At 52.8% G+C, this 20,450-nt stretch overlaps 8 protein-coding genes across 8 annotated transcripts; 7 read left to right on the forward strand and 1 right to left on the reverse strand.

Moving 5' to 3' along the window:
• Positions 1-54: 54 nt before the first annotated feature.
• On the forward strand, positions 55-849 carry CLAFUR5_04288 (uncharacterized protein; the record flags this gene model as incomplete). The annotated part of the gene is made up of 1 exon (XM_047903436.1): positions 55-849. The coding sequence occupies one exon, from the start codon at positions 55-57 to the stop codon at positions 847-849; it is 795 nt and encodes a 264-aa protein (XP_047761214.1).
• Positions 850-1,262: 413 nt separating this feature from the next.
• CLAFUR5_04289 (uncharacterized protein) lies at positions 1,263-1,819 on the forward strand (the record flags this gene model as incomplete). The annotated part of the gene is made up of 3 exons (XM_047903437.1): positions 1,263-1,525; positions 1,635-1,717; positions 1,770-1,819. The coding sequence occupies 3 exons, from the start codon at positions 1,263-1,265 to the stop codon at positions 1,817-1,819; spliced, it is 396 nt and encodes a 131-aa protein (XP_047761215.1).
• Positions 1,820-2,046: 227 nt separating this feature from the next.
• Positions 2,047-3,488, forward strand: CLAFUR5_04290 (putative transcription factor; the record flags this gene model as incomplete). The annotated part of the gene is made up of 3 exons (XM_047903438.1): positions 2,047-2,456; positions 2,512-2,827; positions 2,880-3,488. 3 exons carry the CDS (start codon positions 2,047-2,049, stop codon positions 3,486-3,488), a joined length of 1,335 nt encoding a protein of 444 aa, XP_047760296.1.
• A 2,409-nt stretch (positions 3,489-5,897) lies between these two features.
• On the forward strand, positions 5,898-6,944 carry CLAFUR5_04291 (uncharacterized protein; the record flags this gene model as incomplete). Its single annotated transcript, XM_047903439.1, has 4 exons — positions 5,898-6,012; positions 6,047-6,163; positions 6,247-6,536; positions 6,567-6,944. The coding sequence occupies 4 exons, from the start codon at positions 5,898-5,900 to the stop codon at positions 6,942-6,944; spliced, it is 900 nt and encodes a 299-aa protein (XP_047760293.1).
• Positions 6,945-7,267: 323 nt separating this feature from the next.
• Positions 7,268-8,967, forward strand: CLAFUR5_04292 (Cytochrome P450 monooxygenase virE; the record flags this gene model as incomplete). The annotated part of the gene is made up of 4 exons (XM_047903440.1): positions 7,268-7,434; positions 7,504-7,592; positions 7,622-8,172; positions 8,221-8,967. 4 exons carry the CDS (start codon positions 7,268-7,270, stop codon positions 8,965-8,967), a joined length of 1,554 nt encoding a protein of 517 aa, XP_047760292.1.
• Positions 8,968-9,484: 517 nt separating this feature from the next.
• CLAFUR5_04293 (FAD-dependent monooxygenase sdcF) lies at positions 9,485-11,384 on the forward strand (the record flags this gene model as incomplete). Its single annotated transcript, XM_047903441.1, has 4 exons — positions 9,485-10,030; positions 10,072-10,429; positions 10,491-10,796; positions 11,074-11,384. 4 exons carry the CDS (start codon positions 9,485-9,487, stop codon positions 11,382-11,384), a joined length of 1,521 nt encoding a protein of 506 aa, XP_047761008.1.
• Positions 11,385-12,231: 847 nt separating this feature from the next.
• Positions 12,232-13,206, forward strand: CLAFUR5_04294 (uncharacterized protein; the record flags this gene model as incomplete). Its single annotated transcript, XM_047903442.1, has 2 exons — positions 12,232-12,868; positions 12,920-13,206. 2 exons carry the CDS (start codon positions 12,232-12,234, stop codon positions 13,204-13,206), a joined length of 924 nt encoding a protein of 307 aa, XP_047760438.1.
• Positions 13,207-14,305: 1,099 nt separating this feature from the next.
• On the reverse strand, positions 14,306-19,244 carry CLAFUR5_04295 (von Willebrand factor A domain-containing protein 5A; the record flags this gene model as incomplete). Its single annotated transcript, XM_047903443.1, has 5 exons — positions 14,306-14,708; positions 14,769-14,798; positions 14,925-15,367; positions 15,419-15,682; positions 16,431-19,244. 5 exons carry the CDS (start codon positions 19,242-19,244, stop codon positions 14,306-14,308), a joined length of 3,954 nt encoding a protein of 1,317 aa, XP_047760299.1.
• Between the last annotated feature and the right edge of the window lie 1,206 nt (positions 19,245-20,450).

The following is a 20,450-nucleotide window of genomic DNA, read 5'->3' on the forward strand; positions in this document are numbered from 1 at the left end:
TCATATATATAAAGTGCTTCTGAAATGCTTGACGGCGAATCATCATCTGTTGCAATGTCGAAAACTCCAATCAAGTACCTGCATCTCTATCCCGGCCAGGGCGGCGTTCAGATCTTCCCGCAGACGGTGAAGCTAAACAATGACACAGAACATGTCGTTAACGCGGCTGGGACCTCGAGCTGCATCACAACAGTTGGTGTGTTCATGCCTATGGATGACAAGACCAACAAGTACTTCGTTGCGCACATTGTTGCCATCGTCGGAGCACCGCACGACATGAGAGCATGGTGCCCAGCTGTCTTACATCCCACAGAAAATTTAGTCAGCGATGCTTTGAAGGATGCAGTCATCACTGCCTTGAAGGAGGATCCCATGATCAAGCAGCATTACCAGAAGGTAGCCAAGGCCGCCCGGGAGAAGCACGGTATCATCGTCTGCCCAGCAGTTACGCTCGGAAAGGATGGCCCTGATACCAAGTACACGACTGGCCACGACATCATTCGTGCAATTCGGGAGTTTTTTGAGGTTCCAGCGCTGACGATATCCGGGGGCCATGGCTTCTGTAGAGAAGGCGGCGAGGATGGTGAAGTTCACCTCTTTGGATGGAAGAGCGGTGACAACTTGACGTCTATGGACTTCCGGCCTATGCTGGATGGCAGGGCGAGGCCGGGCGAGAAGCAGCCAGAGACCTATGGCTGGCGGCCATGTAACGAAGACGAGCGGGGGGAGAATTCAGGTCGTGGGATCAAGCAGTTCGCTGAAGTGCCAAGGGGTCCATGGTCGTTCGTCTATCGGGATGGAAAGTGGCAGAGGAACGATGCAGCGTTGTTTGAAGACCAGGAGGCGTGAGGGTGTATAGTATTGCAATGCATCACGCGCAAGAGTGCAGTGTTAAAGACTTAAAGGTGTGAGTGATGGTTGAGATTGGAAGGAGCCAAAGCATGAAACAGACTGTTATTGACCGTCGCTGCCGTCCCGCTTGTTTCTCGCCGACAAGCCGGCGGCCTGTGCGGGAAATGCACGTTTTCTCCTGGTCTCCGACTTTAACTCTTTCAAATCGACAACAGTAATCGCGTCGCCGTAAGTGCCCATCACGCATCACGAGGCTCGAGCAACGCGCTGCCCATCGCCACCGTCAGTGAATGATGCGCTGACATGTCGCAGACTGGGGATTAGTCGTCGCCGCTTCCGCCTTCGCGCAGTCAGACTCTTGCTAGAAAGGAGACTGGCCGGTCGCGATCTGAGACGACAACGACAGCAAGATGCCTCGACCACCGGACAACTACACCCACGCTCAGTTCGAGCCCATCGAGAGTGAGCACGCCGGCGACACAGTCCAATGTGTCCACTGTCGCAACTGGTCCGGATCCGTCAAGACGCTCAACCGCAAAAAAGCGCATCTGGAGAACTGCACGCAGTACAAGCAATGGCGAGCGGCGGGCAACGGACAGGACTTGGCGCCCCCTAACAAGTACAGCAAGCGCGATAGCATGAACCTGAACGCCTGGGATCGAGGAGATCCAGAGTAAGTGAGCAATCCACAACTATCTCCACAACCCACTCTGTTCGACATCCACATACCAAGCTTGCGACGATACGGATATCGCGAGGTTACTGACAGCAGAGGACAACAGTGCGATCAATCCATACAACAACTCGCCACACGGCTACAACGGAGCAGACTACACCCCAACCATGATACGGGGACGCAACTTTGGTCAGGATTCGTGCTCACTTCTGCGCTTTGCTCCCTGCTAACACTTCGACAGAAACGACCAAGGTGCGATTCCGTCATGTCGTGTATGTGCAAAACGGGTAACACAATCTGACGACGACAGTACTTTGACGAGTTCTACGATGGGGACTCGGCTACCAAAGTGAGTATTATCTTTTCCTTCATAGGCAGCAATTCAGCGATTGGCTTGTCTCCCTCCCAGACCATCAACGTCTTGTGGCGATTCAGACGTACCTAGATGCCGACATTGCCCTCCTTCATCTGCATGTCAAGCACCTCTTGAACAGACCGCCAACAGACTATCATAGTGCATGCGAGCTCGATGCCTGTCGTGTGGCTTCTCTCGCGCCAAGAACACGACCCGACAGATTGAGCACCTTGCCCAATGCCAAAGTTTCTTGGCCTCAAGTGAAGGTCAACAGGCTCTTGCAGCCGGCGAACTAGAGATGACACCAAGTGGCGCCCGAAATTATGCACCTGGCAACGACATCTGGAAAGGCGGCGCACCGAACCCCAACCTCAACACGGGTTCCGCACCACGGACTGTTACTGGCGGTATGCACCCCAACGCGCGCATGCCACCTCCGCCACATCGTCCAGCACCCTCTCTTGCGAATCACCTCGTCAACAAGTGGCCGGACAAGATGGACAAGGCGACACAGCAACAGTTCCTTTCGCACGCTGGATGTGGCACTCTGTCGGCGAGCGCACTTTCCCACTGGTAAGCAAAGATATCGAGCCGAGCGGACGGAGCTGTGGCACTGATACTATGATAGGCTTGGTCAGAACAGCCACATTTCGCGGGCAATGGTCTCCTTCATCGGTTCACTCATTGGCAAAGTCCGCCTGCCAGAGACCAGCAACAGCAAAGTTGACACCCAGTACCGAGCACTTGATCTTCTCATTTCCACTGTTAGCAACCTCCGTAAAGAGATTGATTTCATCGAGAGCACGAAACGCAAATACGCCATACAATCTGACGGCGAGCCACCATCCCCGATCACGAAAGCATACATCGATCTCTTGATGAGTGCTGCCGACACACGCTCGACCCTGCTTGAAGGCATGGTAGTCCTTTGGGCGACCGAGCACGTAAGTTGCAGCTATGATATCGCTCTGAAGTGATGCGACTGACCACAACCAGTGCTACTGTGTCTCCTGGCAATACGCTTCAAACTTCGCAAACACCGTCCCTTCGTCGAATTACTCCGTCCCCTCGTACCTTACACACTCGCAAACAGACCCCTTTGGCAACGGCCCTTCCTCAGTTCGTCCTTTCAACGGCTCCGACCAGCACATTTCAGCGCTACAAGAAGCACTCATCCCAAATTGGACTTCCCGCGAATTCAGTAAATTTGTTGAAGCTTGTAGGGCCATCGTCGACGAGCTTGCAAACGCTGAGACTACGGGTTCTGGGCGGGAACAACTCGTTAGATGCGAGCTACAGTACCAACAAGTCGTCTACCTTTGGGAGCGATTGTGGCCCGAGATCAACGGCATGGGCGAGGAGAATGAGCTCGATAGCAGTCCAGCGCACGACGACTCGCAGACAGCTGGTCAGCCCAACAGCAGCGCCTTGGCTGGCCCATCTGGTACAAATGGCAACACTGGTCACATGGAGCAGAAACCCGTCGAGATCCAAGACGACGACAACGAAGACAATCAGGACGGCCCTATGGGTCCCAACGGCATCGATTCTCCGTATGGTGGCACTGGCCTGGGTGCAATCGCTGCTGCCAACCAAGCTGGCTGAGAGCTTTTTCCATTTTCCTTACACTGCATTGTACACTATCGACAGGAAAACTGGCGTCGAGGATCGCTGTAAAGTCGAGATAGAACGCTAGCATAAACACCTGGTGCACTCGGCTTTCCCGGTCCGCTGAATCGCGAGTTTTCTAAAAAAAAAATTCAGAAAATAAGATATAATTTCGTAGTATAGCTAGATACGAGGATACAAATTTCTACAAATATAGAACTAATAGTTATAGATCTATCGATAATTTGAGTTTCGTGATAACTATTAAATACACTATAACGTGCTTCACCACCGAGCGGGCCACACCACCGAGCGGGCCGCTTTTGCCAAGAACTGTACCACTTCCACAGATACAGCTATGCAACCACCATTACAGCGTGTATTGTCTTCAAACGAGGCCAAACTGACCTTAGCTGTCCAGGCCACGAAACGCGACGCGACAATCACGAATCGACTTGCTACAAAGGTTTGTCGTAAATTATCGACGTCGATAAGCGCCAAGACTTTGCTATTCTTTGCTCTCGGGAAAATAGACTCTTAGTATAAGTTATAGCATTTTAAGGCACGTATTCGATAACGTATATATAGGTGAGCATTTTAGTATATATATTACTATATATAAGCGCTTCGTTATTGCCTAATATACTGTTTTGTTTAAAACGTCGCGGTTTAACGCGACGATCGAGGAAGCCGAGTGCACTAGGTGTTTATGCTAGCGTTCTACCAAAGCTTCAATGTTGATACTTCACACTCAGGCCTTTCCTTTCATTTGTCCTTTCTTTAAGCCGGCTGGAACTGATCCTTGACGGACAGCCTATCCGGGTAGGCCGGGTTATGTATTACACATCCATACGACCAAAAATTCTTGAAGATACGGTATCAGCAGTGTCTTGGCATTGTTTGCCTCAGGCACCGCGGGCACCACACATCTCTTCCGCCATTGCACTTTCTCGCGCCTCCATCAACCTTACACGTCTGAATACGTCTCCCATGGCTGTCAGCATAGTGTCATCTATCACTAGCCAATCTCAAGCCTTCGCGCTGACCGTGTGACGAATCGGCAGGTCATTACGATGTGTCCTGGCCGCTCGACGACTCTTACACGTATGCTACCGGCCGTACACCACTGGAGGGCCCAGTCATGTCGAGATTTCGTGACGCCGCTGCCTCTGCGCCACCACCTACCCATCGACGGAAGGGCGATACTGGCACGACTGTATGTCAGTTTACGAGCTCGATGTAGCTCTGGGCTGCTGTACCGAGGTCCCTCGTGGCTGCTCTATCCACTTCTCTCCTTGCGTACCACCGACAATGGAACTAGGTGCTGACACTGCAGTTAATTATGTCGACATCCCAGGTGTTGTCGCGCGGTGAAGATTTGACACCGCTCTACAGCTGCCATTGCGGCAAGAGCTACGAGAGGGTGGAACACTTACGGCGACACGAAGCAACCCATAGCGAAGAGCGAATACACCAATGCCGCCTGTGGGCCCACTAGCGGGGCCATAGCCGTGCCTGCAGCTAACGTTTTCTGTAGATGCAAGTCGACATTTCCCGATCGGACGTCTTGCGGCGACATCTTCAAACATGCGGTGGCAAGCGCCAAAAAAATTGCTGCAAGGCAAGCGGCGTGCGATAGCTGCGTGACAAGTAAGCGCCGATGTAATCTAGAGCAGCCCTGCGAGACCTGCCGTAAGTGGGATACCATCTGCGTGTATAGCGGCAGACTTCAAACACCGCTGCGGCCCTTTGGGAGTCACTCAAACAACATAGAAAGGCCGGCGTCGCCTGCTGCTATCGGCCTCGGTGATGAAGCATTCTCGAACAACACTGGAGCAACACTCGGAGCAGATTTCTCTTATAGCTGGAACGGAGACGATCTGTATGAGGACGCCAACGATCTCGCCTTGTGGACAGTTTTCGACAATGGTGCTAGTGAGTCAGCCACAAGAGACGACCCGTATGGCCTGGCGAGCTTCGATAAAACCAGCGAACAATCTCTGGAGTTTCTCGAGAAGTTCAAAAGGAATGCAGGTCTCATCGCTTCATTCGATTGTGGCACAGAAAGTGCCAGAGAGCATGCCTATACTGCCGCTTTGCGCATGATGAGAAGCCCATCGCAGGAGTCCGGGATCTCTCCCACGTTACAATACAAGACCGACCCACTAGCACTTAAGTCGCATCAACTCATCAGCCTAGTGGAAGAAGTCATTAAGATCAAGCCTCGGAACATTGCGATCACTTTGTCTTGGTCCTCTGTTGGAGGCGATGTGTGTCGACTTCTTCTCGCCTGGACGCATGCGCCTGTATGTGGAGCTCTACTTTGCGCTGTGGCATCCCAACGTCAATATCCTGCACCGTCTCACATTCGATGCGAGAACTACCAAGCCTGTACTACTTGCGGCCATGGTCATCATCGGAGCTTCTGTCTCACCGCAGTCATCCGATCGCGAAGATGCCAGGACTTGGTTTGAAGTCGTCGAGGAGATGGTGTTCCAAGATGACGATTTCTGCTACGACGGTGAACAGCAAAGGCGGTTCCCATCAAGAGAAAGGATACAGTCCCTTCTACATTGTCTGCCTCTACCAGAATTGGGATGGCACCGATCCAAGTAAACGCAGAATACGGCGGTTTCGGTTCAGCACCATGGTCGCTGTGGCGCGAGACATTGGTATACCCTACGCCAGACACTCGCTTTACAGTTCTCAATCGTCAGATGACTTCGACTGGGCGGAATATGTTCTATGAGAAGAGCTGATTCGGATCTTTTTGTGAGTGTTCTTGCTGGACACAGCTTTCGTTATCTCAACAACTTGCCGCCCAGGCTTGCTATCAAGGAGATGCAAATGCAATTTGCCACCAACGAAGGCGCCTTTCAAGCAGACTCTGCAACAATGTGCTTCAACTATCTCGCCAGTGGGGCAACAGCTCAGGTCGGGATGATGTCTACGCTGTGCGAGAAGTTCTGCGAAGGCCAACTAGAATTACAACATCAAATTGTGCTGGTAGACATGGGACCACTGAATTTGTTCGTGGTGTCATCGGCACTGCAATCCATGATCTTCCAGACGCAGCAGTTATTCGGTCACGACATCGAGATGACACCCGTCAGGCACGCTTTGCGGAACTGGATCAAAGTATGGAATCTTTACCAGGACGGCTACTGTTATCTTTACAGACACGTACCTCTGGTCGGCCACTCCCTGACTTCCGACAACATGTGGAAGCGCCTCGGATTCCTACGATATGCCCCAGAGTACTGGCAGCTCGCGCAATTTCTGGTTGAGCGGATATCGACTGCCAGCGCAACACGAGAGCAAGCATTGGCGGACAGAGCTGCCGCATCTACGACATGCCAGCAATCGCCACCGTCTTTGCTGAAGCAATACGACGATACTAGCATGCGCCAAGTGAACGACCTGATCGTTGAATTTCAGCAAGTTTGGAGATGATCGCCACGTACTGGTGTACCTGATCTGCAATGCGCCTCAAAAGTGTCCCACCTCCACTTCCGCAGCCCACCTCCGCATCCGCATGTCACTTTCACGGCGGCGCATCATAGCAAATGCTATTGGTCGTTGCATAGAGATATCATGGCGCTTCGTTGGAAGCTCGTGGCCGGGTCAAGCATGTCTAATTGTACCGACATCTCAAGCAGACCGGCATTGACTTCGGTGGACTGGCCGCAGATCTCGATACACATATATCAATCAGCGCTCCATCACATGTGATCCCAAACCTCCATATGACAGCCAGTTGGAGTACCGTATCAAACATGGAACGCTCCTACCAGATCCTCGTAGCGGTATTGGCCATTGCGGCATACGGTTTCTACAGACTGCTATCCATTGGTAGCAGACCGAAGGATTTCCCGCCAGGACCACCAACCATTCCAATCCTCGGTAACATACATCTCATGCCCGCACGCGATGCTCATCTACAGTTCGAGGAATGAGCTCGCGAGTAAGTAACACCCTCCATGAGTACGGCGATGGCTGCTGATTCGATAAGGTATGGCGACATATACTCTTTGATGCTTGGCACCAAAACCCTTGTCGTGCTTTCCAGTGATGAGGCCGTGAAAGACCTTTTGGACAAGCGTTCGATCAACTACTCGGCTCGTCCAGAGTTGTACATTGGTCAAGATCTCTGTCCGACGGCTTGCGCCTGCTTATGATGACCTATGGCCCGACTTGGCGAAATATCCGCAAAATGGTCCATCTTTTGCTGAACCTCAACGTCGCCCCGAGCTATGTGCCATACCAGATGCTGGAGAATCAACAGATGCTGAACGATCTGCTGGACACCCCTGACGACTTCTTGAAGCATATTGGACGCTACTCTAACGCTTTGACGACCTCGATGGTATTTGGATGGCGGACTCCCACTTATGAGGACAAGAACATCCAACAGCTTTTCGATGGTTTCGCCGAATTTGCTGAGATCAACCAGACTGGCACAGCTGCCCTGATCGACTTCTTTGCTGTACTGAGACGTCTTCCTGATTGGATCCTGTCCACACAGAAAAAGGCAAAAGACTTGCACAAAGCGGAACGAAAATTTTATCTTGGCCACTGGCTACGAGCAAAGCAAGAGGTTGAGGACGGTACCATCAAACACTGTTTTTGTGTTGGCATGGCCGAAGCACAAAAGAAGGGGGGCTTTAGTGATGCCCAAGCTGTAAGCGTATGACTATTGTAGCTTTAACACGACACTGACCATTTCCAGGCATATATCTCAGGAACACTTCTTGAGGCCGGCTCAGACACCACCTCGAGCACGCTGTACGCCTTCATGCAAGCCATGCTACTCTATCCAGAAGTACAGAGGTATGCTCAACAAGAGATCGATAAGATCGTCGGCGACTCAAGACTACCGACCATGGAAGACCAGCCCAACCTACCAATCGCGACAATGGTGATGAAGGAGACTCTCAGATGGTGTCCCACGACCATTCTCGGCGCAGTCCCTCACGCTACCAGCAACGACGATACCTACAAAGGGTACTTCATACCTAAAGGCACAGGAGTAATGAACAACGTCTGGGCCATCAACAACAACCCGAAGCGTGCCCCTAATCCTCGCAAGTTCGACCCAATGCGCTACAAAGATGATCACCTCAATCTCTACGACTCTGCCTCCAACCCAGACGGCACGAAGCGTGATCAGTTCACTTTCGGTGCCGGACGTCGAATTTGTCCTGGCATGCACGTCGCCGAGCGCAGTCTGTTCTTGGGCATCTCACGCATTCTATGGGCTTTCAACGTATCGCCAGCAGAAGGAGCGGATGGCCAGCCGATCATCCCCGACCAAGAGAAGCTGACGCAGGGCTTTGTGTGCATGCCTGAGCCGTTTGAGGCCAAGATCAGACCAAGGTCGCAACAGCGGGCTGAGATTGTGAGGAGGGAGTGGAAGCAAGCTGAGGGCGAGCTTTTGGACCCGCAGACCAAGCAGTACATACGCTCGCCGCTGTAGTGCTACCATGTCATGGTGGGTACTACTGTGATGGCACCCAACACGATTTGGAGCGTACAGCAAAAAAGCTAGACTTGCAGCGGAACGAAGTAGGTTAAGCCTGGACGAATTGTACAGCACAGAGGAGCAACACAGCGCCCAAATGGAACAAGATAGCAAGGGATTACTCAAGCTTCGATGGTCATGTCCGAAGTTTGAAGCACGCAGCGTCTACACGAGCTCAACCGCATACTTGGCGGTAACGGATGTTCAGCCGCATTGGCCGTGGTTGGAGTGAAGCGAGCTTTTGTGCTACGTCTGAACCTATCGGAGAAAATAATGCCGCCTGCAAAGTTGACGACAATAGATATGCAGTCAAGTGGGTTGAAGTGGAGTGAAGCGGCCCTATGAGCCACGACTCTCACCAACACGAGCCATGTCCTCGAATCGAAGGAATTTACATGTAGCCTGGCCCTAGCCCTCGAATTCGTGAGCTTTGCACTGACACGTTGGATAGCGAACTCCCATCGACGTCAGGATGTGTCTCTTGATCATCATCTGCATGTTATTCTCCGCGGTGAGTACTTCACATGCCACCGACTACAACAATCACTGCTGCGAGCGCCTCGCCGAGCATTTCTCACAACAGCTCTCTTACCCAAGCAACGACACCTATCAGCAATTTCTTGATGGATACTGGACTGAGCGAGAGAGTGAGCTCGAGCCGAACTGCATCTTCACGGCGGAGAAATCACAAGACGTAGCTCGAGCTGTAGGCATCCTCGGCAAGACGTCGCAATGCAAATTCGCCGTGCGAGGCGTTGGACATACTGGCTGGCCCGGCGCTGCAAACATCGAATCGGGTATCACCTTTGACCTCTCTCGCTTGGACGATACTACGACGGTGGGAAACACGTCTGTTGAGGTCGGCGCCGGTGCTCGATGGAATGCCGTCTATGAGCATCTCGATGCCCTTGGGCTTCACATCGCGGGCGGGAGGTTTGCGAGCGTTGGTGTCGCGGGCCTTACTTTAGGTGGCGGTATTAGCTTCTTCTCGGCACGCTATGGATGGGTCTGCGACTCAGTAATTGCCTTGAACTAGCTATGGCCGATGGACACCTAGAGACAGTATCTTCAGCCAACAAACCGGATCTTTTCCGCGCTTTAAAGGGAGGGAGCAATAACTTTGGCATCGTCACAGCCTTTCGCTTCAAGGCCTTCCAAGGCGGAGACTTGCTAGTTGGCTCGGCCGTATATGATACCACGCAGTCCGACGACCTCGCTACCGCGTTTGTCGACCTGGCTTCAACGCCCATCGACCAGTACGATCCCTATGCATCGTTTGCACAGATACACAGCTGGGAGAAGCAGTCAGATGTTGCAACCAAGGTTATCGTGAACACATTCACGTACACCAAGCTACCGGCTGTTAACAGTACTCCCCCTTTCCTCAGTGAGCTCCAAAATGCCGCGCCACAATTAGGTGAGTTGACTGCCGATAAAATATCATAGATTCGACCGTTACACTAACAATATAACAACAGCCAGCTCTCTCAACATCCTGTCTCTCCAGAAATCCTTCAGCGATGTAAACAACTTGGACAATCCAACGTCCCCACGCCGCGTCCTCATCAACATGAATTTCCACGCCGATGCCGCTTTCATGATCGTACTGATCGAACTCCTAGACAAGACCATCACCCACTTCTTAGACCGAATCCCGCGATCCGCCTGCAGCGTGGCTTTCCAGCCCCTCCACCCCATCATGACCTCCAAATCCAAGAACACAGGCGGAAACGTCATTAAGCGTAGCGACCGAGCGCTAGCCACACCGGAGTACGAGCTTGCGAGTACGTAGGTGAGGCGTCAGCGAGGGAGTGAAGCTCTATACCAGCCCTCAACTAGCCTTGGCGCCCGCTCTGATTGGTCAACTTTCGAGCTTTAGAGTCACGTGACCTACCGCACTGTGCCTGTTGGCGAACTCGATGTCGTCGTATAATAAGCACTGTACGTCGGGTAGCGGTAGCGTGGATCGCACGCTACTTTGCAGTCTAGAAGGGTTGGTAGAGAGCTCCACTCCGCTACGCTTACCTTTGGAGGTTCACAACCGCCAACAGCACATTTTAGGTCCAGAGTCCGGCTACATTATCAACGTCAATCCAACAGTCCAATGGGCCGGTGCTGAGAACGATGCGTTTGTCAAGGAACTGTGGGAGGAGACGTTTGCTGAAGCCCAACGCATGGCGGTTAGGTATGGAGTGGCAACGGACTGGGTGTATTTGAATTACGCCGAGAGGTGGCAAGACCCTATTCAGGGGTATGGAAAGGCTAACGTCGAGTTTATGAGGAAAGTGAGTATGAAGTATGAACCTAAGGGTGTCTTTCAGCGCCAGCTTTCAGGGGGGTTCAGACTGTGGCAGCGGGAAGGAGGTGCTTGAGTATACCTTCAGAGGCCACCCAGCATGCAACATCATCGCAAAGATATGTGATTCGTGCGCCCCGCTGTAAAAAAGGAGCCGACTCCCGCCACCATGGAGGATACTGATGCGATGGACCATCTGTTAAGTAGACTGTTCAAAACAATAAGCAGTCATAACTGCACAGGTTGAGTAGCCAGCACATACGACCACAGGCCAATGACTACAGGGCATCCCGTTGAGATCTCGCGACCGCAAAGCTCGAAGTGTGGCACAGGAAACGTGGATATCGGTCGCTGAAGGCCCAACGCGTAGGAACAGACAGATAGCGTTGGAATTGTGAGCTCAAGATGGCCAACAGGAAGTCGCCATTGGCTTGTCGAAGCGCAGGAGACATTCTCCACAAAGTAGCCAAATGTGTAAAAGCTGTTCTGCAGACCACAGCTCTACCAGTGTTATAGAGTTGCGTGATCGTCGTCACTGTACATGGAACAGAATTGTGCAGCCAAGCCTCTGCCTGGGTGGGCGGAAGTCGATCAGCGGATAGCCAGCCAGTAGTGAGACCATCTTGAATACAAAGTTGCCAAGGCATAAGGTCAAGCCTTTCAAAGGATTCCCGGCGCGGCAATGCAGCTTAGATTGGCTACTGTCGGTCGCTCTACACAGCTAGCTGTGCCTCCCAAGACTCTCAACATCTGAGAGTCGTCCATTGGCTCTCTTGTGATAGTGCAGAGTCTCGTGTCGAACAGGATGCAGCTGCTAGCGGATGCATATTTTATTCGAGTGTTGTTTTGCAATTGGTATCTTCTTTTAACATACCTCCTAGTACTTGGGCCTCTCTCTTAGTGCCGATCACTCCATCTCCAACATGAAGAGCGTACTCTTTTTACCCATCTTGCAGCAAGCTGCTAGCGCATCCCTACTCTCTGCCAGGCAATTCACCGAAGGTCCTGATATCGGGATCAACGGATTCAGCAGTATACCAGGCAACGGTGACGCCACTCCAGCGCAGCAGGCTCTTTTCGCCAGTGCTGGACGCAGCTCGAACACGTCCACAGAAGCCAGCTTCCCCTTCTCGCTGGACAGCCCAAACGAAAACTGGACCTGGCGAGTGAACGTGACCAACGTGGCTCTCCCTGCTGACCTGTCTCCTAATGGACTGGAGAACTACAGCGCCGCATATCTGCAGTGGGACTTACAATGGTCTGGCGGACGCAATCTGAAGGAATACCTTGGCCCAGCGACCGGTCAGGACCCTACAGCTCGTGCTTCCCTCTGTATCAAAGCACAATCATACCCGGTGCCGTCCAACGTCACCAGCCGATATTCCGCAGACGACAATGGTAATTGCTCGAGTGTTCTCGGTAACGAGTGCGCTACAGCAGTGGCAGATGCACTTGGCAAACAAAACTCCTGTTCCGGGCTGCTGGCATTCGCAGCTGGTATGGCAGCCTGCCAGGACTCGCTGGGCACCGGCATGTCAGGCGGCGGTGGTCTTCAGATAGGTAAGCTGCTGCACTTAAAGTCGCTCAGCGCATGCTGACAGTCTTCTGCAGAATTGAGCAACTCCACATTTGGACCGTCTCAGGACCAGTCGCTCCAATCCGGCGAGACCATCTTCTCTCTGACTTACAAGCCGCTCCCAGCATCGAACCTTTCCAACTACGAAGCTGCATTGAGTCGACTCAATGTGCTGTACATCGGAGCCACGTCACAAAATAGTCCAACGCTGCTCTGCCAGGTCGTTGACCTTGCCGCAACATCTGGTTCCTCGACTACAATCAGCTCGATGGCCTACGTCGTAGTATTTTCGTTAGCAGCGAGTATTGTCATTGCTCTTTAACCGAGGCACCCGCATGTGTTTGAGTGTGGCCGAGAGTCCCAATGAGATATCTAAATGCCACTGAGTTGCAGCGACTGTGGCTTTGACTCGTCTGTCGTTGTGTACGTAATACCAATGTACACCAGATCTCGCACGCTTCCAGCCTCAATCTACAGAGCTAGAAGCCCGCGCTTGCGATTGACACGCACGCTGAGCGCACAATGACAAGTTCTGAAGCGAAGACTATGTCTGCCAAATGATCTGACCATGTGATGATGTTTAGAGAAGGATTTTGGGCGGAGAATATAGCGCGGGATTTAGTGGAAAGACGGAAGGATCCGCTCCGCCCGCCAGTCCACTAGCGCCTTGGCATAGCATGCTGCGCTTGGCAATCACATTGTTGTTCACAAGACATGTCCAATCGGGGTTCCTTCGTTATACCTCTGTCCATTGATCACCGCTTGCCTGGTGACGTACCTCACTCAAAGGAGATATCTGCATTGCGCCTTTCTAGCTTCAGGAGGACAGCCGTCATCTAGCATTGACCCCACTGGCTTGGCACATAACACACTTTACCCTATCTCCAACATCAGCTTCGCTAAAGGGTCCAGCTGGCTGTCACGTGCACCCTTACAAAGCGATCCGCCTGATGTTGGAGGTAGACTTCACCGTCCAAACTCAAAGCGCAAACAACGATGTTCATGGAATAATAGTTGTACCAAGACAGTATTGCTCCAACCATCAGATCGGCGCCCAGCTCCGCGAGCCAAGACGACAGGCGCTTAAAAAGTCTGTTCCGGGGACAGATAGTCGCCAACGCTGGATCTTGGTGAAGCTTGCTAGAGACTTGAGGTCACTCAGCACGGGCACGCTCATTTGAAAGCTCAGAACTCCAGCTCGCAACGGTGGAGTCCTTCAGAGGGATTCTGCGCCGCATGCTTGCATTGCACCGTCAACAACAACTGCGGTCTACTGTAAACCATTCGTGAACATGGCGTCTTCACATCGTCAGTCTCACATCTGGCGCAAAAGGCATGCATCGTCACATTGCAGAGCGATACCCTGACCTGGGACTCAGTCCCAACGGAAGACAGGAAGATACTTTCATTCATGCCATAAGTCAGCTAGACGGTCTCTGCTCCATGAAGCCCGGCAACGTCCTCGGAATGTGCCCAAGCCACGTCAGCCCATCATTCGACGAGCTCTCGCACGACAACGCATTGCAACCAACCGGCCCACTCGGCCCAATCGCAGCGTAGCTCCCTAGAGGCGCGGACAAAGGCTCGATGAAAGGCTCCAGGTCAACTCTCTCCGACGCAGGCCTATCGTACGGACCTGAGTTCTGTATCGTCGCTGCAACGTTGGCACGGATATTGGTGATTGAAGCCATCAGCAGTCGGAAGAACTCATGATTACCTGGCCCGCCCGCGTTGCCTGGGAATGCGCCATGGAGATCGCCGTTGGTGGCGCCTGGAAGGGTATCTAGCTCCTGGTAGCCGACACGACTGATGACCATGTCCAGGCTGTTGCAACGCTTAGCAGGACGCTTCCTCTGTCATGGTCGGTCGCTGGGATCTACTTACCTTGGAATGACGAAAGTATTTGTCCCAAGTCTGAGGGAGTAATACATGTCAGAGGGTGCGCTTTGAATCCACGCTTCGCTGGGATACAACCGGCACGAAGGATAATTGGTGTTGACCTGCGTCTAGCCAGGTTTGCAGTCATTGAGCCAGACATACAGACCAAACTCACAATTGGCACTGGTCCCCTTCCTCGCTTCCTCGATAAAAGCCTGTGACAGGATTCGCCGTCCACCGAAAGTCCCATTATTCAGCAGCAACAAGCCCAGCCGCCCATATTCCAGCGGACGAAGCCAAAGACCAGAGTATCCCGTCGTAACGCCAGATCGATCTTTCTGCCAGAAGTACGCGCTTTCGGGGATGCCTAGCTTGTTGAACAGCTCTTTCTGCGCAAAGTTCTGAAAATCCGCATATCCCTTGGCCTCAACGACGCGCTCAATGCAGTACACAACGACCGACGGCGTCGTCTCATCAAACTCGTAGTACTCGCCAGCAGGATGCACAAGCTTCTGCGCAAAATACTCCCTCATCCTCGAAATGTCTGCGACCTGGTTCAGGCCTTGAATGTGGTTGACTTGCACGCCCGAGACCAAGTTCATGAACTGTCAAAGCGTAATGGTTCGATGTGCTGCATCGCCAAGACCAGGCTCGACATACCGGTCAATGGGGGCATTGATATTGATCCGTCCACGATCCGCGGCGATGCCGGCGATTAGTGCGACTACAGCCTTGGTCTGGCCTGCGTTGAGCTCGGGGACTCGCTCTTGCAAGATGTCGCGGAAGCCTTGCCCGACTAGACAGCCGTTACGGAAGACTTTGACGGAAGAGGAGCCTTGCACGGCTGCGTAGCCGAGAGCGGCGTTCAGCTTGGCGCTGTCGATGCCGACGGCGTTGGGAGATGTAGTGGCGTACTCGTTCTGGGAAGAGTGTTGCAGCTAGAAGCGGACCCGGTGAAGAAGGGTGGTAAGATGCCTGACAGCTGTGGTGCTGCTGCTACCAGTAGCGCCTGCGAGGCAACCAGACTGTGTAGCAAGTACATGATCGCAACAAGTATGACGAGGGGTCAAGAGTGAGGTGCTGCGGGATCACGCCTATAACATATCGCAGTCGCTAGAACTAACTAGTGCCGTACCGCTATTGTACAACTCCGCACACTAGCCTAAAACGACGCCACTGTAGCACCAAACAAGCACAGATCATACCTTAATACCCCTCGAGACCAGTTGTAGCAGTCGATCCTGTCCAGAAACAGCACCACATACAGTGACCGCTAGCGTTGATCTCGGATACATTTCCCGATCGTAGTACAAGGCCAAGCCCGAGCAGTACAAAAGGGATATGGGGGATGGACGTCGCTACCCGACTGGACTTTGTCGATGCAGCAAACCCTACGGCGGCGGTATTGGACCAACTATGGAGTACAATAACGGCCCACAAGCTGAAGTGAATCTGAAAGTCTTGGCATTCGTAAGGTTTGATCAGTGGCTTCAGCGAATAAAACGCAATACTGACTATTATATGCTCTGGAATCAGATGCAATCAAATGAGAGCCGATGATATCCCCTCCGCACCAACTCTATCCCTCCTCCAATGCTCCTCCTCCCAAACCATAATGCCTCAATGCCGTCCATCCTCCTCGATACACTTCACAGCACTCGCTATCACCTCATCCACCTCAACTCCTTGACCTCGCAACCAAGCCCTCGCCTTCGCCACCACCATCTCCCAAACATCCTTCCTACTACCCATCTGCTTCTCCAGAAAAGCCACAACGAGCGCTGTAGCTGTCACATCCTTATCGACCCCGGGAAGCTGCAGATCAATCTTGTTGCAGTCGACCACGATCAGGTCAAAGATCTCCTTCTGCCAACTCCATGCGCCCGAGAATTTCTGGAGACTGATGATACGATGTAGTGTATCACCGCTGGGAGCGGGCTTGGGTTGAAGGGGTGAGCCGAACAGGCCAAGGCTTTCGTCCTCGTTCTCCTTGTAGTTGAGGGCGGCTGTGGCTCCAGAAGGAGCGAAACCTGGGTTGGGAGGACCGTCGTCGAAGAGACCGAATGCCATATCCTCGTCTTCTTCCTCGCACTCCTCATTAGGAGATGCCCACCTGACAGGAGCGGAAGCAGCAGCAGCCAAAGCGCTGCCTTGACTCATGATCTTCCGACTCTTGTTCTGTTGCTCCAGTAGCATGAGTCCACCTTGATAGTCTTGTAGTGACTGTCCAGCCTGCGATCCTCCAGCTCCTGTGGAAGCACTGGAAGTACGGCTGAAAAGTGCACCACCACCACCACCACCACCACCTGGAGACATGAGTCCGAAACCTCCAGAGGGTGCGTTGCCCATGGATCTTCTAGGAGCAGTTCCTCCTGTCGTCATTCTGGCCGTCTTTTTGAAGCTCTGCGAGGTAGAAGACGGTGCCGCCATCATCCTCATACGTCGAAGCTCCACGGGTGGTGCCGCAGGTCTTTCCAAGCTTGGTGCCTGCTCTTCCGAGTTCTCCTGCACAGCTACGAAAGAAGTCCACTTGCCTGCTATCTGGAACCGCTCACCCAAACGTACAGCTTCTCGCTCGACCATCTCATCGAAGCGGCTCTCGTAGGCCACTTTCAAGGGCTTGCCACCGCTGGAAGCATTGTTGAGCCAGCCGCGACCTTGTTCTAGATCCTGGATCACCTTTCTTGCAGCTAGGGTGTGAATACTGACACCAGACTGCCTTCCCTGAATAGGAATGTTCAGCTCGATTGGTCCCTGGGGTGCTGTCGCGCGAAGTGTCAGGGAGACGACATCCTGTTCTGGCGAGTCCGGTCCTAGAAGGACGTAGACAGTAGTTCTGTTGAAGGGAAACAGAGGAGGAACATCGACTGGAGCTTGCAGAGCCTTGGGCGTTTCGAGCTTGGGAAGGTGTGCGTAGCGGTCTCCGTCAGTCTTCTCGGCTGTGGTATCTGGATTAGCGGCCGTGTCGAAGAACGAAATGGCTTTCGATGGAGCAGGCTTCGCCTCGTCGCGCTGCTCAGCCACTTCCAGACAATCGCGAACTCTCTCCACCATTTCGAAATCATCCGCGGTGTCGTAGTGCACTTCCAGCTCGTAGTCCTTCGTGTGAGCATACAAACTTCCTTTCAGCATTCGGATCACCTTCTGATCAATCTCCTCATTCTGCGTGACAAACTGTGCAAAGCCATTACCAGCACGGGCGACGCCTTCGACCAGGGTGTGCGACACATCTTGTCCGATACCCAGAGCGAACACCCTCCCGTCAACAGCCTTGTCCTTCACTTGCTCGTTGATGTAGCCGAACACAGCCTTTTCATCCCAGATCTCGCCGTCTGTCAGAAGCATGACTTCAAGTGGCAGGTCCTGGAGGCGTCTCTTGAATGCTTCCCGAATCGGCTCCAGAATTTGTGTACCACCACAGCTTGCTGCAAACGTGTTGACAAACGCGAGAGCCTCGTCCACATGCTTCTCGCTGTAGGCTTGTGACTGAGGCCAGAGGAACTTGTAGGAGTTTCCAAATGCGCAGATGTTGAAGCGAACGCCCAGCGGCATTGACTTGATGAATACTTTCAGCGCTGCGACGAGACTTGTGTTCTTCGCGCCTGACATGCTGCCAGACTGATCGGCAATGAACACCAGCTCAGGATGGGCCGGTTCCAAGACGAAGTTCGGAACCAGAGTAGTCATGATCGCTCGCTGACCAGGTAGTAAGGGGTGTGTCTCAAGGATGGCCTGTGGCTTCTTCATGTCGTCGATAAGCAGCTGTAGTACGAAGTCGCCGGAAAGTTCAGTGTTGCCCTGGGTCAAGGTTGCTGATGCTTGCGAAGGTTGGAAAGGCGCCTGTTGAGCTTGATCACCTGTGGACAGTCCGCCCATTGAGACTGCGATCGGATGGCTGGGCGACTGCACTTTTCGTACAGCAGATTTTCCCATGTCAACATCGACCGTGATGCGGATGCCACCATCGATGCTGGTGTTCGACTGCATGACCTCGCCTGGGTAATCACCATATCGTGGAGCAATGCTAGTGGGCAAGTTGTATCGCAGTCCGTCGATTGCAGCATCGTGCTTGAGTTCACCGCAGTACATGATGTCCACAGTTATATCGGTTCCTGCGCGTATGTTCGCTAGTGTGACGCCAAAGACGCCAGCAGGCAGGCTCTCCAGTAGACCGGCGGTTTCCCCTCTGGACAGGGCTGCTTCGTACGTTTTCTTCGCATCGTCTTTTTGCTTGACCACGCCAGTGATTGACTTGCCCCCGTAGGTGATGGTATATCCGCTGACTGCAACGCCATCGTACAGCGGGAATGTGTACCTGGCCTCGGGAAGATCTTCTTGGCTTGCATTCCGAAAGACTTGTGTGAGTTGTGTTGTGTAGCAGACTGGGTTGATGGTGGTGTGAGACGTCAGCTTGCACTGTGGCAGGTATCGTCGTTTGTAGTTGGACACGACATAGCAGCCGCAGATGTGATCGCCTGCCATGTTGCCTCGCCCAAAGAGTGACATTTTGTGTTGGTAGTGTTCCGTTGTGTGGTTGAGTGTCCCAATGTTAGTAAGGTCGGTCAGTATTGTCAACTGCAACAAGTGTGAAATCAAGATATAAGTGCTGCGTTTGCACGCGGTGGCTGCCTGCAGATCTGCCTGCGAGCTTGGTTTGAGCAAGCTGCATAGCTGTGCCTCCTTCGATTGGTTGATGTTTGTTGTTACAGCTCAGGAACACATGACTCCTACCTTATGCATCGCATCTGCTTCGAACAAAGGTCAACGACTGAGCAACTATACAGTGCGGTGTCGTCTCTGGGCTGTGAGTCAGGCAACAGCGCCTCAATTAGGCACTCGTCGTACATGCAGACGGCGTTCCATGCATACTCTTGCAACGAGCAACCTCCTGGTCTTGACCACAGTTCTGCACGTTATAGCTGCCGTGTATCGAGCGTGATCGTGATCGTGATCATACTACACGTTGGATTATGTCGTCGCCATTGACATGGTCCAGAATGTTGAGGAAAGAGCTTTGCCTCCAAGCAATCTTCGTCTTGCATCACGCCCGTCGCGAGACGGTATGCATACATCTTGGGTGCATTGCATGTACATCGGCTTCAGTTGCCGCCACGGGTCCCACGAACGCTTTTGTGTGCAGTGTTCTCTGGCGACTGATACTTGGTCATTCGGCATGTTGTGTTTTGGCCGACGGAATTGTTGGTGGCCTGGTAGTCTAGGCCAATAAAGTCAAAAATGTGCTGTAGCGCGTGAGACCCGCTATGGTACCGCAAAGCGACGAGCTGAGCATGCGATATTGCGACTATAGTCGTGAAGACTGAAGACACGTTGTTGTGCGGCGTGCCTAAGGCATATCCGGGTTTGAATTACGACCAATCACAGCTCAGCTTGGCATCCTCCTCGAGCCTAAAATGTGCTGTTGGCGGTTGTGAACCTCCAAAGGTAAGCGTAGCGGAGCGGAGCTCTCTACCAACCCTTCTAGACTGCAAAGTAGCGTGCGATCCACGCTATCGCTACCCGACGTACAGTGCTTATTATACGACGACATCGAGTTCGCCAACAGGCACAGTGCGGTAGGTCACGTGACTCTAAAGCTCGAAAGTTGACCAATCAGAGCGGGCGCCAAGGCTAGTTGAGGGCTGGTATAGAGCTTCACTCCCTCGCTGACGCCTCACCTACGTACTCGCA

Source organism: Fulvia fulva, chromosome 4, assembly GCF_020509005.1.
Source record: "Fulvia fulva chromosome 4, complete sequence".
NCBI lineage: Eukaryota > Fungi > Ascomycota > Dothideomycetes > Mycosphaerellales > Mycosphaerellaceae > Fulvia > Fulvia fulva.